Source organism: Lissotriton helveticus, chromosome 9, assembly GCF_964261635.1.
Source record: "Lissotriton helveticus chromosome 9, aLisHel1.1, whole genome shotgun sequence".
Lineage (NCBI taxonomy): Eukaryota > Metazoa > Chordata > Amphibia > Caudata > Salamandridae > Lissotriton > Lissotriton helveticus.
In genome coordinates this window covers 13,121,850-13,140,756 of record NC_136070.1, presented here as the reverse complement: position 1 = coordinate 13,140,756, position 18,907 = coordinate 13,121,850, and the positions used below count along the sequence as shown (strand labels likewise).

General features: G+C 53.0%; 1 protein-coding gene across 2 annotated transcripts in view; it reads left to right on the top strand.

The window, feature by feature from the left end:
* Positions 1-18,907, top strand: part of MIPOL1 (mirror-image polydactyly 1) — a 680,101-nt gene that overhangs the window by 331,375 nt on the left and 329,819 nt on the right. For both annotated transcript variants that reach the window (XR_013600818.1, XM_078659355.1), the window contains exon 10: positions 11,388-11,558. Coding sequence is in view for 1 of the 2 variants with exons in the window: in XM_078659355.1 (XP_078515481.1) it covers positions 11,388-11,558 (171 nt within the window). In the remaining variant the exon portion in view is untranslated. The remainder of the gene's footprint in view (positions 1-11,387; positions 11,559-18,907) is intronic.

The window sequence follows — 18,907 nt, the reverse complement described above, 5'->3', positions numbered from 1 at the left end:
AGCTTCTAGCAGTATTTATAGTGCTGAAAGCTTTTCAGTCTCATCTCAAAGGCAAAGTTGTCCTAGTCGGCACATACAACATGACAGCAATGTACAAAAACAGGGGGGGGGGGCACACTCTCCAACTGTCACACCTCTCTCAGACAATTTGGAGCTGGGCAATCCATCACAAGTTTTACCTTCTGGCAGTACACCTTCCAGGAGTGAACAATTACATTGACGACCTTCTCAGCAGGATACGGCAGCAAATACACGAGTGGGAACTTCATCCCCAAGTTCTCCTCCCGTACTTTCAACAATGTGGATTCCCACAAATAGATCTGTTCACCACAGTGGACAACACAAAATGCCCAAACGTTGCCTCTAGGTTCACACACCCCCTGACCAAAGGCAACGCCCTATGGATGAATTGGCCAGGGATATTTGCCTACATTTTTTCACCTCTCCCACTCTTTCCTGTTCTGATTCAGAAGTTCAGGCAAACATGCCTCTGATTGATTCTAGTGGCTCCCACATGGGCCCGTCAACCGTGGTAACCACCCTGCTGGAGCTCTCAGTAGTTCCACATCAAAAGCTGTGTCTCACCTCCAGTCTCCTCACTCAGAACCGAGGAGAAATCAAGCATCCAAATCCCAAGGAGCTCAACTTAGCGATTTGGCTCTTGAAGTCATAGAGTTTGGATATTTAAATTTGCCACCTGACTCTATTTTAAAAGAAGCAAGAAAGCCTTCCACCAGAGCTTGTTATACAACTAAGTGGAAATGATTTGTTGTCTATTGTAACAACATCAAAATTATTCCTCTAGATGCTTCTGTTCCAAACATTATTTGTTACCTTTTGCACCTACAGCAAACTGGACTAGCTTACACATCTATTTGATTGCACCTCGCAGCAGTAGCTGCGTATTTGCAAAACAGAAAGCATTTATATTTATTTTAAGTTCCTGTCATTATACTTTTACAGGCGTCTGAAAGAAGATAATAGCACCAAGAATCCCTCCGGCACCAGTGTTTAATCTTAACATTGTCCTTACAAGGCTTATGATCCACCTTTGAACCATTACACAATTGTCCATTACAGTTTCTTTCATGGAAGGTTGCCTTCCTCGTTGTAATCACTTCATTAAGGAGAGCTGGTGAGCTTCAGGCATTAACCTTAGAAGAGCCCTTCTTTCAGCTCCATAAAGATAGGGTAGTTCTTTGCAACAGTCCCAGATTCCTTCCCAAAGTAGTTTCTGCTTTCCATCTTAACCAATCAGTTCAGTTACTTGTGTTCTTTCCTCAACCTGATTCAGTAGCAGAACGAGGTCTTTGCACACTTGATGTAAGAAGAGCGTTATTGTACTACATAGAAAGTAGAAAAGATGTTTGTAAAACAAAGCAACTGTTTGTTGCATTTGCTCCACCTCGCAAGGGCAATCCTATCTCTAAATCTGTCATTTCCAGATGGATTGTTAAATGGATCCAAATCTGCAGTGCAAAAGCTAAATTAACTTTATACCCCAGAGCGCATTCCACTTGCAAAATAGGGGCTACTGTTGCCCTTTTGTGTAATATCCCTCTACCTGACATCTATAAGGCAGAAACATGATCTACACCACACATATTTACTACACACTATTGTGTAGATGTGTTAGCACGCCAACAAGCCAATCTAGGGCAGGCAGTGCTTAAGACACTTTTTCAGACAACTCAGATAACTGCAGCATCTACTGCAGGCTTCTCCGAGAAGCTCGTGAGCTGCTGGTAGCTCTCCAGCTACCCTTAAGTAGCTCTCCTGTGTTCAGCCCAATAAATTAGAAGCTATTGCCCGTTCAATAAATATATGCATACCAAAATTGAAGTGTGTTTTTGAGACACAATTGTGTGTATTTTCAGAACTCATGAGTTGATGTTTGTGGAGACGTAATACTAATATTAACGTAGTGCCAGAGGCATTGCAACAAGGGCTGTTGTATATTGCCCATGTAGAGGCATTCCACAATGACAAAGCTGTTTTTGCATTACAGCTGGCAACCATGCCCGACGCACGGAAGTGATCGCGGCTGGTAATCTTGCATACGATGGCCCAAATGTAATCTCTAATGTGGTCAGTACGAAATCTCTAAACATATTAGTAGCTTGACATATTTTACACTGAACACGAGTAGCTCTTACTGCAGAAAAAGGTTGGAGACCCCTGATCTGCTGGTTAGCCACCTGTTTGGGATATTACTGCTATATAGTCTATGCAAAGCATGTGTATCTACAGCTCACATTCCTCGAACGGATTATGTTACTAATGCTGTAAGAATCTGTTCTTGGCATGTAGAGCTGTAGATTCACATGCGCCCACCCACCTCCCCGGGCACCTATGGTTGTTGCAGTTCTCACTATTTACATTACATATGCATGGACACCTCTGTACTACACTCATTTACTCCATTCTCACCCTCTTGCGAGAAAACTATCTAACAATGGAGTCGATACCCATATGCTCTATCACCGAAAGGAGGAGTCACCTACCTAGCAACTGGAAAGACTTCTTCGAAGGAAAACAACTTGCAAACATCTGGACCCAACACTAGATGGCAGGAGTGTGCAAAGCATGTGAATCTCTAGCTCTACATTCCTAGAGCAGATGCTTACTGGGTGGGTAACATAATCCCTCGCAGCCCCTACCCTGCATATTCTGGCAGGTTCAAACGATTCAACTCTACTCCTTCGAGTCTGCCTGTTGCTTGATCCTTGGAATGCACGGCTCACCTTTTTCAAACCGGTGGAAACTTCAGGCAAAGAAAAGGCAATTTTCTAAAAGTTACTTTTCCTTAATATTTATATTTTAAAAAATCCAACTTCACCTCTGAATTGGGTTTTTGATAAGTTTTAAAAATAGTTTCTAGCTAGTCCGATTCCTGGCATACTGTGTTCCTATATTAATCTATGCTCTGGTTTGCTGCATAGGTCAGCTAGGCCTGTAATATTGAAAAATAGCTTTTGGGGTCTAGTCACTGCAAGGCATGTGTTGGACCCGGCCTCATGGCGTGGTCCTACCCCTCCCGCATGGAGGGCCCAGGCCGACATCGGCCCCCCACCCAGCATCGGGCAGCCCTTTTGCCCGACACTGCACGCCCCCACATTGCTGGTCCGGCTACCGTCCCGGACCACCACTACCGGCCTGGCTCCATCGTGGGCCCCTCACGACCTAAGCACGAGGCCGCGCCCGACTCCATCTTGGGCCCACCACGTCACGACCATGTGGCTCCGGCCCCGGCCCAGGCCCCAGCGAAGCCCAGACATCGAGGTGCCAAGATCTACCCAGGTGGTCGAGTGGCCACTCGACAGATCCCGGAGGAGGGGAGTTTCGATGGCCCTCCAACCGTCCCCGGATGCCTGGTAGCGATCACCCCCGGCATCCCTGGGTGCTGGCTCCACCCCCCTGCTGGGTGTCTGGACACCATCTTCCCGGCCCCTCTGACCCCCAGGCGCGAGGGTCCGGACATCAAAGGACTCCAGTCCTATATCTGGGCCAGCCCCGGAGTAGGACGGCAGTTGTATCCTGGACTGGAAAGCCCTACTGACGCTGTCACGGCCGACACCAGAAGAACTCATTGCCTGTAACCTGAAGAGACCCTGAGAGCCTGCTGGCGCTGCCGCGGCCCACCTTTGCCGAACCCTCTTGAGAGCCTGCTGGCGCTGCCGCGGCCCACCTTTGCCGAACCCTCTTGAGAGCCTGCTGGCGCTGCCGCGGCCCACCTTTGTCGAACCATCTTGAGAGCCTGCTTGCGCTGCCGCGGCCCACCCTTGCCGAACCATCTTGAGAGCCTGCTGGCGCTGCCGCGGCCCACCTTTGCCGAATCCTCTTGAGAGCCTGCTGGCGCTGCCGCGGCCCACCTTTGTCGAACCATCTTGAGAGCCTGCTGGCGCTGCCGCGGCCCACCTTTGCCGAACCATCCTGAGAGCCTGCTGGCGCGGCCGCGGCCCACCTTTGCCGAACCATCTTGAGAGCCTGCTGGTGCTGCCGCGGCTCGACCTCCCGAACCATCTTGAGAGCCTGCTGGTGCTGCCGCGGCTCGACCTCTCGGAACCCCCGGCTCGAGGATTGAGAGCTGTGCGCAGGGTATCCCTTCCTGCATCCATACCGAGACTGTCCCGCTACCCTGTCCCTTTTACGAGACTCTACAGATCCCTCGATCTGCCGGTATATACCGCTGAGACCCAGCAACCTTTATTCTTGATAAAGCCTAAGAACTTAACCTCTTGTGTGGTGTCCGTTTGTAGTGTTGTGGTTATCCTGCTGTACGATCCTAGGAGAGGACCCTCACCCAGGAGGCCTCTCAATAACGCTCGGCTACTTCTTGACGGAGAGGTGGACCTAGGGGTGGTCAGTCAGATATCTTCTGCCTCCCCCGGGGTCGCCTTTCTAACATTTGTGGCAGGCGACGGGATCCGAGCCGACGCAGATCGTACAGAGAGTAATTCACTCACTACCGAGAAAAACACACCGCGACCATGACTACTCAGGAAACCAGACCGACTGCGGAATTCCAGAAAGAAAAGATGGAAGATTACAGCCACAAGGAATTAAAACAATTCTGCAAGGACCTAGGCATCGCTACCACGGGCCTCAACACCAAAGAGGACTTTAACTCAGCCCTGCAAGCCTGGGCGGACGCCGATAACGCGCCACCCCAGAATGAAGATAACCCGGGCCCGAACGGGCGCCCGGAGACCGATGCGAACCCAGCGAGGGAAAGACCCGCAAACCTGGACACGGGCCTCCCCCACGGAGACGCCCGAGAACAAGAGAGGAACCGGCTCCACGAGTTGGAGCTCGCCCGACTCCGACAAGAAGGAGAGATACAGCTGGCAGAAAGGAAATTAGCCCTCGAGCAACTACGGCTAGAAGGAGACCTAGAGGAAAGGCGAAGACAACGAGACCTTGAAGAAAAGAAACTCATGCTCGAGCATGAGCGCGGCCTTAAAGAACTGGAAATCAAGGCCAAGACAACCGAAACCGGCACCGCCGGGGGTAAGACCTCACCCCCGCCGGTGGACACGAAGGTGCACATACCCAAGGAGGTCGTCAAAGAATACTATAAGAACGACGACATCCAACAGTGGTTCAAGGCCTATGAGGTCGCCATGACCGCCCATCGAGTACCCCTCAAAGACTGGGGCGCCGGCCTATGGGGGAAAGTTCATCAACGAGGGGAGAGACGCCCTGCTAGAGCTCCCCGACGCTGAGATGACCTCGTACGAACACATGAAGACCGCCCTCCTCACTCGCTACGGACTCACCCCCGAAATGTACCGGCAGCGATTCCGAGACTGTAAAAAAATCCCCGGTACCACTTGGGTGGAGTACGTGAACTTTTACAGCAGAGCCTTCGAAGGGTGGATCAGAGGCTGCCAGGTCACCACCTACCAGCAGTTGGTCGACCTCATCCTATGGGAACATCTTTCCAATAACTGCTTCATCGAACTCCGGCAGCACCTCCTCGACAGCAAATTGACAGAGCCACGAAAACTCGCTGTCGAGGCGGATAGATGGGTGAGCAACCGAGTTCCCCGGAGTCCGATGGGAGACTACGGCCGGGGATCCCCGGGGAACCACCGACCACGAGGCGGCGGAGGAGGCCAGAGCAGGGGCCGAGACACCCCCGCGGGGTCATCCCCTACCTCCCCGTCGCCATCCCTGGGTTGGAGGGGAGGCCCACCAGCAAGACCCGGGCCCCGCCCGAATGTTACGTGCCACAGATGCCAGCGACAGGGCCATTATGCGAACGACCCTCTCTGCCCGATGAACCAGCGACCCGGCACCACCGGTCCCCCGAGCCGCCAGATCCCGGCCGCTGCCCTGAGTGCAGAGGGAGGCGAAGAAGAGGGCGACGACACCGAGCAGGCCGAGTGGGAGCCCGCCGCCATGATCTTAGCATGCCTGGGTGATCGAGACATGATCCCCCGAGACCCGATCCCAGGTAACACCCAGAAATACCGCCAATGGGTCACCATCAATGGACGCCGGGCCGAAGCCCTCCGGGATACTGGAGCCAGCGTGACGGCGGTCCGCTGCCACTTGGTGACCTCCGAACAAATTCTTCCCAACGTCTTGTGCCCAGTGCGGTCGGCGGACAACTCGGAGAGCTTGTGCCAGATGGCCCGCATCCCCTTCGAGTGGGGAGGGGTGTCGGGCATGCTGAAAGTGACTGTCCGAGACGATGCCCCGTGGACTGCCTCCTCGGGAACGACCTGGAAAGTTCCCTCTGGGCCGGCGTAGAGCGGAGAGAGCATCTGGGGATGCTAGGCCTTCCCGAGTGGGTTTGTGCGACCACCGCTCCATGTCCGCCCGGGCCTCCACCCCAACGGAGGAAGCCCCGATCGAGGAGCCGGAGTGGCCCGCACCTCCACCGCCCGCCGTCCCCGAGGACGCCGACCCTGAACCCGGCCCCCAGGGGCCCAGCCAGGAAGAAATCACCGAGCTCGGCCACCCTCCAGAACTAGCTCAGTGGCGCCAAGAAGGTGGCCCCACCCGCGAACAATTCCGACAAGAACAGAGCACCTGTCCCTCCCTCGAGGGAATTCGACGACAAGCGGCCACTCAAGCCGCTGGAGACCCTGGGGGGTCCCACTGGGTCTATTGGGACAACGACCTTCTCTACAGTGAGCAGAAGATTGCCGAACTAGGGGCCAGCCGGGTGCTGGTCGTTCCCCTCCGATTTAGAGACTTCCTTTTGAACTTAGCACATGATGTGCCCCTCGCCGGGCACCTGGGGCAGGACAAAACTTACAGCCGCCTGGTGACTCATTTCTACTGGCCGAAAATGCGCAACGATGTGCACAATCACTGCCGATCCTGCCCGACCTGTCAAGCCAGCGGGAAGAGCGGGGGGAAAGTCAAAGCCCCGCTCCAGCCTTTTCCCGTGGTCACCACCCCCTTCGAGCGAGTGGGGATAGACATCGTGGGGCCCCTGGACCCCCGCACCTCTCAAGGGCACCGCTTCATCCTCGTTCTGGTGGACCATGCCACCCGCTATCCGGAAGCCATCCCCCTCCGAACCATCACAGCCCCAGTAGTAGGCCGAGCCCTAATGGGGATCTTCTCCAGAGTCGGCTTCCCCCGAGAAGTCGTGAGTGATCGGGGCACAAACTTTATCTCCAAGTATATGCGATCCCTGTGGCAACAGTGCGGGGTCACATATAAGTTCACCACCCCGTATCACCCCCAAGGGAATGGACTTGTGGAGCGGTTTAACCGAACACTGAAGGGAATGATCAAGGGCCTAGAGGAGCCACTACGACGCAAATGGGATGTTCTGCTGCCTTGCCTCCTGTTTGCATATCGCGAAGTACCCCAGAAGTCCCTGGCGTTCAGCCCCTTCGAACTATTGTATGGGCACCCGGTCCGAGGCCCCCTCAGCCTGGTCAAAGAAGGCTGGGAGACGGCTGTCCGAGGTACTCCACCAGATGTCTACCAGTACTTTCTGACCCTCCGCAACCAGACTCGGAAGTTCCGGGAACTGGCCGAAGCCAACCTTGAAGCCAGTCAGGAGGAGATGAAGCGATGGTATGACCAGAACGCCTCGTCCATCGAATTCGAACCGGGCCAGCAGGTCTGGGTCATGTCCCCGGTTGAACCTTGTGCCCTCCAGGACAAGTGGACGGGGCCCTTCAAAGTGGTGGAGCGCAAGAGCCCCGTCACCTATCTGGTGGACATGGAGTCCCCCAGGAACCCCCTCCGGGTTCTACACGCTAACCGGCTCAAGCCGCACTTTGCCCGCACTGAACTAAGTCTGCTGCTAGCGACCGATGACGGAGCTGAAGACGACTCCGAACCTTTGCCAGATCTCATGAGCACCACTGAGAAGGACGGCTCCATCGAAGGGGTCATGCTCTCCTCCACCCTGACCCCGGAACAGCACCATGACTGCCGGCAGCTGCTGGGGCAGTTTGCAGATCTGTTTTCCCTCACCCCTGGAGTCACCCGGTGGTGTGTCCACGATGTAGACACCGGAGACAGCCCGCCTGTAAGACACCGAGCTTTCCGAGTGCCCGACCGAGTGCGGGCCTGCATCCAGTCCGAGGTGGCCAAGATGCTAGCACTGGGGGTAGTCGAACCCTCCGACAGTCCTTGAGTTAGCCCAGTTGTCCTGGCCCCTAAAGCCGCCGCCCCCGGCACGCCCCCGGAGCTCCGGTTCTGTGTTGACTACCGGGGGCTGAATGCCGTCACCAGGACCGACGCCCATCCCATCCCCCGGGCGGATGAACTGATCGATCGCCTGGGGGCTGCGAAGTATCTCAGCACCTTCGATCTCACGGCCGGGTATTGGCAGATCGGCCTCACCCCTGGAGCGCAAGAGCGATCAGCCTTCTCGACCCCTGATGGCCACTACCATTTCAAGGTGATGCCCTTCGGCATGAAAAACGCCCCGGCCACCTTCCAGAGACTCGTGAATAGAGTGCTGGCCGGGCTAGAAGAGTTCAGCGCCGCCTACCTAGACGACATTGCGGTGTACAGCCTCCGCTGGGATGCACACCTGACCCACCTCCGGGAGGTCCTGTCGGCCCTCCGACAGGCCGGACTAACAATAAAGGCCAGCAAGTGCCAGATCGGCCAAGGGTCCGTGACTTAACTGGGACACCAAGTGGGGAGCGGCCTGGTGGCTCCCCTCCAGCCAAAGATTTACGCCATCCGGGCCTGGGAGCCCCCGATCACCCAAACAGGTGTCCGAGCCTTCCTGGGGCTCACAGGATACTATCGGCGCTTCATAAAAGACTATGGAAGCATTGTGGGGCCCCTCACAGAACTGACCTCCAAGAAGCTACCCCAGAGGGTGTGCTGGACCCCAGAGTGCCAAGCAGCCTTCGAGACTCTAAAGACTGCCATGTGCACCGCCCCTGTGCTCCAGGCCCCCGACTACAGCCGAGAGTTTGTGGTCCAAACCGACGCCTCGGAGCACGGCATTGGGGCGGTCCTCTCACAAGTGAACCCTGAGGGAATCGACCTTCCCGTTGCCTTCATCAGCCGGCGGCTGCTGGCCAGAGAACAGCACTGGAGCACCATCGAGAGGGAAGCCTTCGCCGTCGTGTGGGCACTAAAGAAGCTCCGGCCCTACCTCTTCGGCACCCACTTCCGGGTCCAGACCGACCACCGGCCCCTGCGGTGGTTGATGCAGATGCAGGGAGAAAACCCGAAACTGTTGCGATGGTCCATCTCCCTGCAAGGGATGCACTTCACTGTGGAGCATCGCCCCGGCATCGACCACGCCAATGCTGACGGCCATCCCGATTCTTCCGCCTCGGCGAGGAGAATCCCCAAGAAGATGGGTGACTCTCCCCTGCCTTCAGCTGGGGGGGACGCGTGTTGGACCCGGCCTCATGGCGTGGTCCTACCCCTCCCGCATGGAGGGCCCAGGCCGACATCGGCCCCCCCACCCAGCATCGGGCAGCCCTTTTGCCCGACACTACACGGCCCCACATTTCTGGTCCGGCTACCATCCCGGACCACCACTACCGGCCTGGCTCCATCGTGGACCCCTCACGACCTAAGCACGAGGCCGCGCCCGACTCCTTCCTGGGCCCACCACGTCACGACCACGTGGCTCCGGCCCCGGTCCAGGCCCCAGCGAAGCCCAGACATCGAGGCGCCAAGATCTACCCAGGTGGTCGAGTGGCCACTCGACAGATCCCGGAGGAGGGGAGTTTCGATGGCCCTCCAACCGTCCCCGGACGCCTGGTAGCGATCACCCCCGGCATCCCTGGGTGCTGGCTCCACCCCCCTGCTGGGTGTCTGGACACCATCTTCCCGGCCCCTCTGACCCCCAGGCGCGAGGGTCCGGACATCAAAGGACTCCAGTCCTATATCTGGGCCAGCCCCGGAGTAGGACGGCAGTTGTATCCTGGACTGGAAAGCCCTACTGACGCTGTCACGGCCGACACCAGAAGAACTCATTGCCTGTAACCTGAAGAGACCCTGAGAGCCTGCTGGTGCTGCCGCGGCCCACCTTTGCCGAACCCTCTTGAGAGCCTGCTGGCGCTGCCGCGGCCCACCTTTGCCGAACCATCTTGAGAGCCTGCTGGCGCTGCCGCGGCCCACCTTTGCCGAATCCTCTTGAGCCTGCTGGCGCTGCCGCGGCCCCCCCTTTGCCGAACCATCCTGAGAGCCTGCTGGCGCTGCCGCGGCCCACCTTTGCCGAATCATTTTGAGAGCCTGCTGGCGCTGCCGCGGCCCCCCCTTTGTCGAACCATCTTGAGAGCCTGCTGGCGCTGCCGCGGCCCACCTTTGCCGAACCATCCTGAGAGCCTGCTGGCGCGGCCGCGGCCCACCTTTGCCGAACCATCTTGAGAGCCTGCTGGCGCTGCCGCGGCTCGACCTCTCGGAACCCCCGGCTCGAGGATTGAGAGCTGTGCGCAGGGTATCCCTTCCTGCATCCATACCGAGACTGTCCCGCTACCCTGTCCCTTTTACGAGACTCTACAGATCCCTCGATCTGCCTGTATATACCGCTGAGACCCAGCAACCTTTATTCTTGATAAAGCCTAAGAACTTAAACTCTTGTGTGGTGTCCGTTTGTAGTGTTGTGGTTATCCTGCTGTACGATCCTAGGAGAGGACCCTCACCCAGGAGGCCTCTCAGTAACGCTCGGCTACTTCTTGACGGAGAGGTGGACCTAGGGGTGGTCAGCCAGATATCTTCTGCCTCCCCCGGGGTCGCCTTTCTAACAGCATGTTAACATTACATTTCTACATGGCCTCCTTTTTAATAACTTGTTCCCTGCATTGTGGACTTCGAGGCCTATAAAGGGGTGACTTACTAATAAGTAAAACAGAGGTTTTGACTTGGCATAAGGGTTTATTTTGACAGGTCGAATTGTAGTGTTTAAACTCATGCAGTCTGACTAGATGGTAGGTCAGAAGCCATGTTTTATATGCCACCGTAGTGGATGCGCCACAGTAGGTGCTACTGACTAGTGATATTTGCTGTACAGCTCCTGGTACATTGTGTACCATATACTAGAGACATATAAGTGGTTTAAATACTAGAAACATATAAGTAATTCAAATATACTAATTAGGAATATCCCAATTCAACCATGTTTAAAGAGGGAGCACATGCACTTACACACGGTTAGAAGGGTTAAAGTGCAGAGTTTTAAAGCCAGCAAAAATATAGGGTCAAGCAAAAGTAAAAAAAATAAATAAAAATGAGCATGACTGTGCAGAAAATGAGGATTTCCGTGAACCGTCTTGTACACTCAGCAGTAAACTGAACACAGGAGTGTGCAGTGTCTAAAGATCCCTCTTGTGCCCTCACCAATACAGTGAACAGATGTGGTGTCTACATAACCCTCTTGTGCACTCACGAGTAGAGTGCACCTGAAGATGTTTCATGTCTTGTTCCCTCTGCAGACCCTCCAGGAGCTCCTGGCCCGAGTACAGACGGCAGACAGTGGGACAGACATCGAGAGGAGTGCGGCCATCCTTTTAGACCGCGTGCAGAGGACCAAGGAGCGCAAGCGAGAGATCACAGCTGAAGAAATGAGCGCGGTCCTAGCGGAACGGGACGCCGCCCTGGCTCAGGTGAGGCAGTACTGGCGGAACGGGACGCCGCCCTGGCTCAGGTGAGGCAGTACTGGCGGAATGGAATGCCGCCCTGGCTCAGGTGAGGCAGTACTGGCGGAACGGTACGCCGCCCTGGCTCAGGTAAGGCAGTACTGGCGGAACGGGACCCCGCCCTGGCTCAGGTGAGGCAGTACTGGCGGAACGGGACGCCACCCTGGCTCAGGTGAGGCAGTACTGGCGGAACGGGACGCCGCCCTGGCTCATGTGTGGCAGTACTGGCGGAACGGGACGCCGCCCTGGCTCAAGTGAGGCAGTACTGGCGGAACGGGTGCCGCCCTGGCTCAGGTGAGGCAGTACTGGCGGAACGGGTGCCGCCCTGGCTCAGGTGAGGCAGTACTGGCGGAACGGGTGCCGCCCTGGCTCAGGTGAGGCAGTACTGGCGGAACGGGTGCCGCCCTGGCTCAGGTGAGGCAGTACTGGCGGAACGGGTGCCGCCCTGGCTCAGGTGAGGCAGTACTGGCGGAACGGGACTCCGCCCTGGCTCAGGTGAGGCAGTACTGGCGGAACGGGACGCCGCCCTGGCTCAGGTGAGGCAGTACTGGCGGAACGGGACGCCGCCCTGGCTCAGGTGAGGCAGGATCCCTGCAGGGAGCTCCCACCACTTCCTGCATGGGTGGCAGTCCTGTATCCCTCCATCTTTTGATATTTTTTTTTTAAGATGTTTTTATTCATTTGAAAAAACATGTAAATCACAAATCGATCAATTGTATACATTTCACCGCAGTTACCACATTAGTATCATCTTTTGATATTTCATTTCATCTCTGCTCCGAGCACCTCTCAGTCGTGATGAGAGCACCTTTTTTAACCCCTTCGACGCTGATGACGAGCTCATCAGTGACGCCTGTCGTACGCTGATGACGAGCTGAGCTCGTCATGTAACGCGGGTTTTTAAAAAATGCAGCGCGCAGCGGGAAACCGCTAGCGCGCATGCGGTTAAGATGAACTAATGTTTAATAAAACGAAAAACAACCTCCTAAATTGGCAAATCATAACTTGTGCCCTGTCATATTCTGCTTATGACCTCGTATATTAAATCACTCTTGACATGTTAAATGGCATCACTGAGACACCTTAGATTACCTCATTGATGCATCACTGATGACATCATTCAGTATACTGCTATTGACATTAACACATTAACCCTTACATCAGTTTGAAAAAAGAAGCTGGTAGTATAGGGCCTATAGGTATAACAGCACTGAATGAAAAATGTCCTCGCTATCGTAACGAAAAGTTTCAATGCTATTAAGGACTCGGAAGCGAGGATGGTCTTCTCTCTTTACTGTATTAAACAGAATCCATTTAAAACAACAAGTCTACATTTCCCATCAACCCTGGGGAAATCTGTAGTCAAACAAAATTGTCCAATTAGAACAGTCCTGGATCCACCAATCAGGGTCCTCCAGCCTGCACATAGTCTGCTCTCACTGGCCCTTCCTCCTCTTTCTTTGCGCGAAGTCAGCCGGTAACCGATCCTTATGCGTCTTGTTTATTCGGATTTGAACCTACGAGGACAAAGAGGAGCCGTCAATTCACGAAAGGAACTTGAGGCGACCAGGTAAATGCCTAGAGGCAGACGTCTCAAAAAATCAAGAAACGGTAGTGAGAACAGAGTAAAATACGAGATACAAACAGTGAATCATGTATAAGCAGTAACATTGCCATCAAAATATGATATGTAAGTCACCCTCAAAACTAGAAAACAGAGACCAAACTCATTTACTTACTGTAGTACGGGTTGGGTCTTCCGGTAGCAACCCCTAGGAAGGGATAATCCTCGCCTCCGAGTCCTTAATAGAATTGAAACTTTGTTACGATAGCTAGGACACTTTTCATTCTGTGTCAGGACTGGAGGCGAGGATTATGCTAGTTGAAAGCTTGCTCACCACGAGGTGAGCCATATCCAGCACTGGCTTGAAATAGAACCTTTTGAAGGTAGAGTCCAAAGACCAATCTGCCGCGTTAAGGATATCCTCCAAACGGGCACCCATGCTTGACCAGGTAACGCGCACATATCTTGAAGACAGCGCACAAGAACAGGTTGCGCTTAGGCTAACAGCAGTACGACCGTGTAATTTTAATCATCCCGTTTTGTATTTAATTTTGTTATAGTTTATTTTTACCCTGTTTTTAGGCGGAGACTTGGCCCTCACTTGCTCCATAATTGTTTTGAACACCGCACTTGGCGGGTCCTTGCTCCCTCGCATTGAACTGTCAGCGCCACTGTCAGCGCCATCTTGGGGGTAATTATTGCACGCTCGGCGGCGCCATTGTGGTTAGCGTGCTAGGGGTTTAACACGACATAGACCTACTTAAGGTGGCCATGTCTGCGCGCAGCGTTTGCGCGCAGCGTGAGCACGCCGGAGTCACGCCGGAGTCACGCCAGAGTCCAGCCCGTCTGCGCCCGTCCGCGCACGAACGGGCCCAGGGGCCAGGACTCTTGGTTGGTTTTTTACCTATTCTGCGGACTTTTTGCATCGGCTTCATGCAAATGAAGTGAGGTTGGATCCGATCATTATTGATAGGCTAAAAGAAATGCGCATTTTGAGACTCCCTAATACGAAGCCCTATCGTCGTCAACATTCATTGAATGTGGTCAGTTTGAACACACGATCTCTTCACAAACATCATCTCGACATATTTACTCTCCTTCAGGAGGGAGATATTGACATGTTAACTTTAACTGAGACGTGGTTAGATGAGAACTCAGCTCCAGATATCATAGCAGCACTGCCCAAAGAATATGATGCAGTTTGGCACAATCGTGCAAATAATTCGCGAGGTGGAGGAGTTGCAATTTTATTTAAGAGGCACCTGATAGTGGAAAACTTAATAGCAGAATCGCTGGATCTTGCAGACTTACTTGGTGTCAAATTTGTCTTTGAAAATTCATGTCTGGTGATTCTTACAATCTATCGACCCCCTAATTCTACGCCAGCATTTAATGATCTTTTTGGCCCCATCATATCAGATATCTGTACTAGATACCAAAAAGTGGTGGTAACCGGCGATTTTAATTTTCACTGGGAAAAATCCATCAAAGACAATTGGAGCTTGCTCTGTCCTCAATCGGCCTGAAACAGCTCGTAGAAGGCCCCACTCATATTAAAGGACATACGCTTGATCTGATCTGGACCTCAGATCCCGAAGTTACCATAGAAGGGGTCCTACCTTGTATTTGGTCAGACCACTATCTTATTTACTGTGCTATCCCCATTAATGGGAACCCCCCTTTTCAAGTCCCAAAAATGAAGCGAGTACGTCAATGGAGGAAGGTTGACTCACAAGCCCTGTTAGATACTCTCCCACAACATTTTACTCCGCTTAGTGGAAATTTAGATGAGGACTATTCGCGTCTAACTCAGACTCTATCTCAGGCAATCGATCAGATAGCCCCAGAGAAGTTACAAAGAGTAAAAGGGCTGGGGAAGGGTGCGCCCTGGTATACTCCCTCTCTGAGAGAATATAAAAAAAAGCTCTGTGGCGTGGAAAGGAGATGGAGGAAATCAAAGGATGAAATTGATAGGGAGCAATATAAAACTTCATTAAATGCATATAAGAAATGTATGTTGGCTGCTAAAGCTGAATATTTTGATATCCGCATTAAGCGGGCACATAATGTGCAGAATGAAACTTTTAATATTCTGTCAGAACTGACAAAGAAACCGGTAAATGCGGATACAAAGATTGAGTGCAATACTTTCCAACAATACTTCTTAGAGAAAGTAGAGACTATCCTCTCTGAGATTAAGAGCAATACAGTAAGCGGGTTTATCCCGCGGCAGAACGCCGAAATTCCTCAGGACTGTATTATTTTGACCTTTCCGGAGCTTGATTCTACTAAGCTTGAACATCTCATGTCTTCTATAAAATCAGGATCACCGGCGGACCCTTGTCCCCCAAGTGGCTTCCGGGTAGCACTGTCTATCTTGGCAGACCATATTGTCTCCTTCTTAAATAGCTCACTGCAGATGGGCTATCTCCCAATGAGGCTTAAAGAGGCCCGGGTCCGACCTCTGTTAAAGAAACCAGGAGCTGAACCAGCACATTTAAAAAACTATCGACCGGATTGCTCAGCTGCCATTTATGTCCAAAATTTTGGAACAGCATGTGCTACAGTCGATGTCTGCCTTTCTGGAGTCACACAATCTTCTCCAGGGGCGTCAAGCGGGCTTTCGGGCACATCACAGCAATGAGTTGGTGATGCTCTCGGTGCTGGATGAGCTCAGAGACATGGCTGACAGTAGGAAGCCAAGTGCCCCGATACTTTTAGACCTATCAGCGGCATTTGATACTGTCAGCCATGATCTGCTCCCGGACAGACTGGCTGGCTTTGGAATAAAGGACACAGCTTATAAATGGCTAGAGTCCTTTTTGACAGGGAAGCGGCAGAGGATCCAACTGGGAGAGGACATCTCTGAGGTGGGCAATGTGGATTGTGGGGTCCCGCAGGGCTCTGCGTTATCACCACTGCTTTTTAACCTCTACCTGCAACCCCTTGTTGAGTCCTTGGTACACATGTGTTGTCGGGTGTTTAACTACGCTGACGACACCCAATTGTTATTTAGTATTGAGAACTCAAATGGGGCACAGGTACATGTGCAAGAGGTTCTTAGGTATACAGTCAGCTGGATGACTAATAACCTGCTGAAAATCAACCCCGAGAAGACGGAGGTTCTGGTGGTGTCAACTGGCATATCACCGTGGGGTGATCTGTTTTGGCCAAAAGAACTTGGGCCGACTCCAATACCAGTGTCAAATGTAAAAAGTCTGGGTATAAAAATTGGCAAAGAATTGTCCATGACTGCCCAGATTTCAACCGTCGTGGGAACTTGCATCGGCCTAATCAGGCAATTGCGTAGATTAGTCCCTCTTCTATCCGAATCTATGCTTCGGACTGTGGTTTCGGCCACAATAATATCAAGACTGGACTATGGCAATGTCCTTTATTTAGGCCTGCCAAAGAACCCGATAAACAGACTGCAGGTTGTTTTGAACGACGCTGAACGTTTAATCTTCAAGCTTCCTAGAAGATCTCGTGCGTCCCCTCTATTGCTCAAGCTTCACTGGCTCCCCGTGAAACAGAGGGTGGAGTTCAAAAGCCTGTGCATAGCACACAAGGCAATGTATGGGCAGGCACCTGTCTATATAAAGGATCGTCTGATGCCTTACAATCCGAAACGATCTTTAAGATCGTCTGATGCTCAGCTGCTGACCTGCCCTCCCTTTAAAATGGCTACAAAAGGTGGAAGATCATTTTCTATACTTACTCCACTGTTGTGGAATAAGCTGCCAGTTTCCTTGCGCAAAGAGTCCAATCTTCTTCGCTTTAGAAAGCAGTTGAAAACTATCCTGTTTAGGCAGGCCTTTGGATCTATATGTTAATCTGCACACTACTTCATCCTTCCTGCTGGTAAGAATGTGGTGTGGTTCCTTTGGTCTAGAGCGCCTCGAGACCTGTAGGTGAGTTGGCGCTATATAAACCTAAGTAACATAACATAACATGCGAAATGCTTTCGAGGTCATTGCTCCTCGACCTGAGTGGGCTTTGAAATCCCTGGGGCTGATGCCTGCATCCTGCATGACCCACCGGGCAATGGTAGGAGAAGAGAGCCTTGAAAGGTCTGCGTAGAGCTATGAGAAGTTGGCGCTCCCCTGGAGGGCGAAACTCCTGTCATCTCTTCGTATGCTTTCAAGCAGCGGACAACACACAACTTAGGAGAATCTGGGAACTCCGGATCAGAGATCACTCTGGTGTGACACTTGGTTTGTCTATGTAACGTAAGGTCACTCCCGAAGGGGTAGATATCCGAGAGGAGATGTCCAAAGTTCTAACATCGGACACGCGTCTGCATGAAATCAAACAAAGCAACATCGCCAGTTTGGCTGAAAGCTCCTTCTTTGATAAAAACCGGTTAGGTTGCCAGGAGAAAGACAAGTTAAGCACTTAGTTCACGTCCCATAATGCCGAATAGCGAGTTTCAGGGGGCAAGGAAGGTCGGATACCCCTGAGAAGCTTGCTGACAAGAGGATGCTCCCCGAGAGGGGAACTGTTAAGAGGTACATGACTGGCAGAGATAGCGGAGCAAAAGGTGTTGATAGATCTGTATGCCAGGCCACTAGAGGCCAAATGAGCTAGGAAGTTCAGGACGAACACTATATCTGCGTTCAAGGGATTGGCACTCCGTCGCAGACACCAAAGGGACCATCTGCCCCAACCAGATCTGTAACGTTTGATCGTACTGTCTGCCCATGCTTTAGATACGAGCTCCTCAGCCTTAGCCGAAAGGCTGGGACTTCCCAGCGTCTCCGGTAATCCTCCATGCCACAAGCCGTTATGAATTCTGCATGATTAGAGGATGAGGAACTCAGTCGGTGTTGAGGAGAAGATGTGGAAGAAGGGGGAGTAGGATTGGAGAATCCCAGGAAAGTTCCAGAAGAACTGGAAACCACACTTGAGATCTCCAAAGGGGGAGAGCAGTACCGATTCCGCTCCCTGTCTCCGAACCTGCGTTGTTACTCGGGTGAGCATTGCAAAGGGAGGAAACGCATACCCTTACTCCAGGGTCCAATCCTGGAGGAAGGCATCCGTGGACACTGCAAAGGGGTCTGGCCTCCAAGTGTAAAGCCGGGGAAGATGGTGATCGAGCATCGAAGTGAACAGGTCGATTGAAAACGGACCCCAAAGGGTATTCCGTTTCTGAAAGACGCCAGTGTCCAGCTTCCACAGGCTGGAATCCCTGAAATTGCGGGATTAAAAGTCCGCCACCATGTTCTCCGATCCCAGAGGTACTCTGCCGTCACCGATACATGGTGGTCCAGACAGTACTGCCAGATGGAGAGGACTTTGGACCTTGTTCCCCCCAAATGATTGTAGCGAACCGCCGAGATGTTGTCCATGTTGAGAAGAACCGAAGACTTAATAGACTCCCTCGTCCAACAGCGCACTGCAAATGAGCCTGCCAGGAGCTCGAGACAGTTGATATGTAAGCTGTGCTCATCTTGGGTCACAATCCTCCGGTGGAAAAATCGCCGCACCTGATTCCCCACCCTAGAGTGCTGGTGTCGGACTCGATGACTAAGTCTGGCGCTGACCCAAAGATTGCTCGTCCGTTCCAGGCTTCCATGTGTTGAAGCCACCTGTGGACCTCCTCCTGGGCCTCCTCTGAAAGAGACACCGTGTGCGAGTTAGGGCACCCCCTCCGCAGGTGCGCCGCTTTGAGTCGTTGCAACGCGCGGTAATGCAGGGGCCCTGGAAAAATTGCTTGAATAGAGGCGGAGAGCAATCCCACTAACCAAGCTAG